This window comes from Octopus bimaculoides, chromosome 11 (assembly GCF_001194135.2).
Source record: "Octopus bimaculoides isolate UCB-OBI-ISO-001 chromosome 11, ASM119413v2, whole genome shotgun sequence".
Lineage (NCBI taxonomy): Eukaryota > Metazoa > Mollusca > Cephalopoda > Octopoda > Octopodidae > Octopus > Octopus bimaculoides.
In genome coordinates, this window is record NC_068991.1 from 17191310 (window position 1) to 17195076 (window position 3767).

General features: G+C 35.8%; 1 protein-coding gene across 4 annotated transcripts in view; it reads left to right on the forward strand.

The window, feature by feature from the left end:
- The window catches only part of LOC106880928 (protein pellino), a 111273-nt gene that overhangs the window by 146 nt on the left and 107360 nt on the right, over window positions 1-3767 (forward strand). For 2 of the 4 annotated variants that reach the window (XM_052971535.1, XM_052971536.1), the window contains exon 2: window positions 2763-2889. In XM_052971535.1, coding sequence (XP_052827495.1) covers window positions 2763-2889 — 127 coding nt within the window. Of the gene's footprint in view, window positions 1-2762; window positions 2890-3202; window positions 3487-3767 lie in introns of those variants that run through there. The other 2 variants (XM_052971537.1, XM_052971538.1) reach the window with 2 other exon arrangements.

The following is a 3767-nucleotide window of genomic DNA, read 5'->3' on the forward strand; positions in this document are numbered from 1 at the left end:
GGGTGGTCTCAAAAATTTTAAAGGGAAACACGCGAAATGTGTAACTGAAGGAATGTGTATTCTTCTTTATTTCGTTTATTTATCTGCCGATTTCCTCATTTAATTTTTTTTAGTCTTTTATTTATATACTTATAAAATAATTTTTTGAGCCAACTTTCATTCGTTTACTTTTGTCAAGTTGTACTCTTTTTTCACTGAATTAATTGCCCTGAATTTTCATAAAGAACTTCCTAAAAACAATTATGAAACGCCTGAATGCGTAAAATGAGTACATAATTTTTTTTTGAACAATTAACTTCACATCCAAGTAATGTTGTAGTTAATAGTCCTCTTGCTGGAATAACTCTTAACGTATTTTAAATTCTAAAGATCTAGTCATTGAGAAAAAATGCAATGTTTATTATTACTTTTTGACATTAGTAGACCACTAACAGCACTCAAGTCTCTTATCAGAGTCTGCAGAATTTATTAACTTTTGGCGAAGACGCTTCCTATATGTCTGAATTGGCATGCAGAGAAGGAGGCAATCTCACAAAATGTTTTAAATGCTTCATCACTTGTCATCCTCTCACTCACTCAATTCGTTTCGAAATCGCCTTTATTTTCAAAGATCAGTAATTCGTAAATCCATGGAAGAGAAGAGACAAATGCCATAAAAATTTTATCGTTTCAGTCAATTTGTAATTCCATGGGAAAGGGTAAGGGGATACAGATTTGAGATAAAAGACAGCTACTAGTTTTCTCTTCTTTCAAAATAAAAGACACGCAAAGATTCTTCCTATATATGAGTCAACGTGGTTCCAAGTGGAATTACTTCCCACCAAAATATATGAAACTAAGAAAAATTTCAAAGATATAATAATAATAACTGCTCTCTCTCTCTTCCTCTTATGCACAATTTTACATACCAACAAAAAATAAACTTCTTCCGATCTTATTGGTAGAGTACTGCAATAATATTATACATAGAACGTGTTTTCTGAATATGAATTTAATACATGACAATTCAACACAGAATACAACAAATCTTGATTCACATTACTCAAGGCAGCGTTTACATAAATGTGTTTGTGAGGTTGTATGTAGTTATTTTATGTTCCACAAAGTCAACAGAATAATGTGCATAGAAAATATTCATGCAAACAGAGTAAATAGTGTTGTTGAATTAAATGTGTGCAAGCAGATAAAAGGCCATTACTAAAGTAGATGAAAAAGAATGAGATAGTTGTACCTGTATTTAAACAGGTAGAAATGATTCTATAGAGGCCAGATAAAAGCAAACGTTTAGCAGAGAGAGAGACTTCCATAGATGTTGGTGATTTCTATGAGAGCCAGTATAATAGAATTTTTATTTCTATTTAAATCGCTTTAAGGTATCTCAATCCACTAGCGCAGCTAGTGTGCCGCCCTTCCGTTTGCCGCCTACCGGACCCCACAAAAAATTCATATTGTCTGCAACAGACCCAAATGTGGTGCCCTTTAAAAGTGCCGCCCCTACCGCCATCCCCTTAGCTACGCTAGTATCTCAACCTGTTTTTGACGAGTTGAAATTTCTAATTAGCTAAAACAGCGCACATAACCACGATGAAACTAAACGGTTTTCTGCATGATGTTACTACACGCCTCTATCCATCTTCCGAGTCCATAACGCAACAAGTAGAGTCAAAAATACAGTACAGTAACAGCTAACTGTTGCCTGCGAGCAAGGCTTGGTAATATATACTCCACTCTTGCTACTTGTTTTGGGAGACCTCTCATCCCCACTCACTCTTGAACCAATGCAACACCCAAGATATAAAAGTTGAAGGGAGAGAGAGAACTGCATTAGTACTTAGCTGGTACTCATTACAGCTGACTACACTAAAGCAATGGTGAAAATAAGTACTGACCAGCATAGGAATTAAATCCTCGACTTTATGAAAATAAGCCGCTATTCGCTAGACCACGTGCCTTCAACAGGTGGAGCTACTTACCACTAACCTACACAAACAGCTCTTTCTGTCCTTAATCTTACTCTATATGAAAGGCGGCGAGGTGGCAGAATTGTCAGCACGTTTGGCAAAATGCTAAGCGTTATTTCTTCTGGCCCTATGTTCTAAGTTCAAATTCCGCCGAGGTTGACTTCGCCCTTCATCCTTTCGGTGGCGACAAAAAGTAGCGGCTGAACACTTGAGGTAGATGTAATCATTTAGCCACCCCACTCCCAAATTTCAGGCTTTGTGCCTATAATAGAGAAGAAATCTTACTCTAATATTTGGCGAATGGACTGAAATGTAAGGTCCGCCAGTGGTATTTGTTTGGGCTTTCTGTGCTCTAGAGTTCAAATCCCGCTTCATCTTTTTTGGTTCGGTGAAACAGTAACCCAAGATAGTGGATAAGTGGTCTGGACGGTGTTAGCTGGAACAGTTTTCATCATAGGTCTGCTTGATCAATATTGATGAATTGTGAGAGTGTTGGGCGAGATATTTTGTGGTCTCTCTGATATTTGCGTTCTCAATTAAATTTCGCCGGTAGCCAGGACTAAATAATCAGACTACAACCAATTATAAAAACTGCAATGAGAAAAGGAGGGCTGGAATCACCCGCAATGCAGTCAAACGATGATAATGATATTCATTTTATTTTCAGATATAGATAAGTTCGTAAAGTAGTAGAAATAAAACGTACACGAAATTCTGCAGGACCGAATGGAAAAACTCTTATCTAAACTTTTCGATAACAGACGATTACTGACTTTGTCTTGTCATATTTTTATTTTTCAGGCTCATCCAAAAGTACGAAAATCAGTCAGATTCTTCCGATTTTTGAAGTCGATGTAGTGAGAGAAGCAAAATACAAAGTTTATTACACAAACCTTTTGACACAAGCGAAAAATGCCTCCCACATTAAGTAAGTTAAAACAACCACAAGCTTTCTCATCTGACATTAGGCTAATTCAAAAGTACAAAAACTTATTATAGATTTTGTTTTGTATTTTTTTTTTAGTTGATGCGAAGGATAAATGAAAACAAAATGCAAAGTTAGTAATGTAAACTTTTAAACACAAGCAAACGATGTCTCGTTACATTAAACATACAAAAAGAGACCCACAAGCCTTCAACTGTGACACTAAATAGATTCAAGCGCAAAAAATACGAAAATCTGGCCAAGATTCTTACTATATATCTGAGTCGACGCGGCGTCAAGTGGAGTCACTTCCGCCAGAATGTCCTAAACATGACGGACAACGCCATCTATTGTGGTCGATTGTACTTCCGCTTTCTACTCATCAGGTCATAATTACTTTCCAGTTGAGGTTTCTCTCTCTTGAACAACACACTGTTGTTGGTGTGGTCTTGTTTGTCCCTCCCCCCCTCCCAAACCAAAACCTTAACCAAATATATATATTTACATATATAGGGGGAGAAATTGTTTCACAATTCACTTGCAATGATCAAAGATTGCCGAAGGCAGAGGAGGAGAGGCCATGCCATATTCCAAAGACAGGTAGAGTTTCATATATATATATATATTTATATAAATGTGTGTATGTATATCTATGTATCTGCATGTGTGTGTGGATATATAAACACGGAATAGAGCAAAACAAACAATAACAGTACGCGCTCAACATTCGCTCCATTTATTTTTCTATTTTTTTTCCTTTGTTTTTTTTTTCCATTTCTATATTTCTTCTAAATTATCTTAAGTTTAAAAAGAAAAAAATACTGATATATATATATATATGTATGTATATATCTGTCTATATATATGTATGTATATATCTG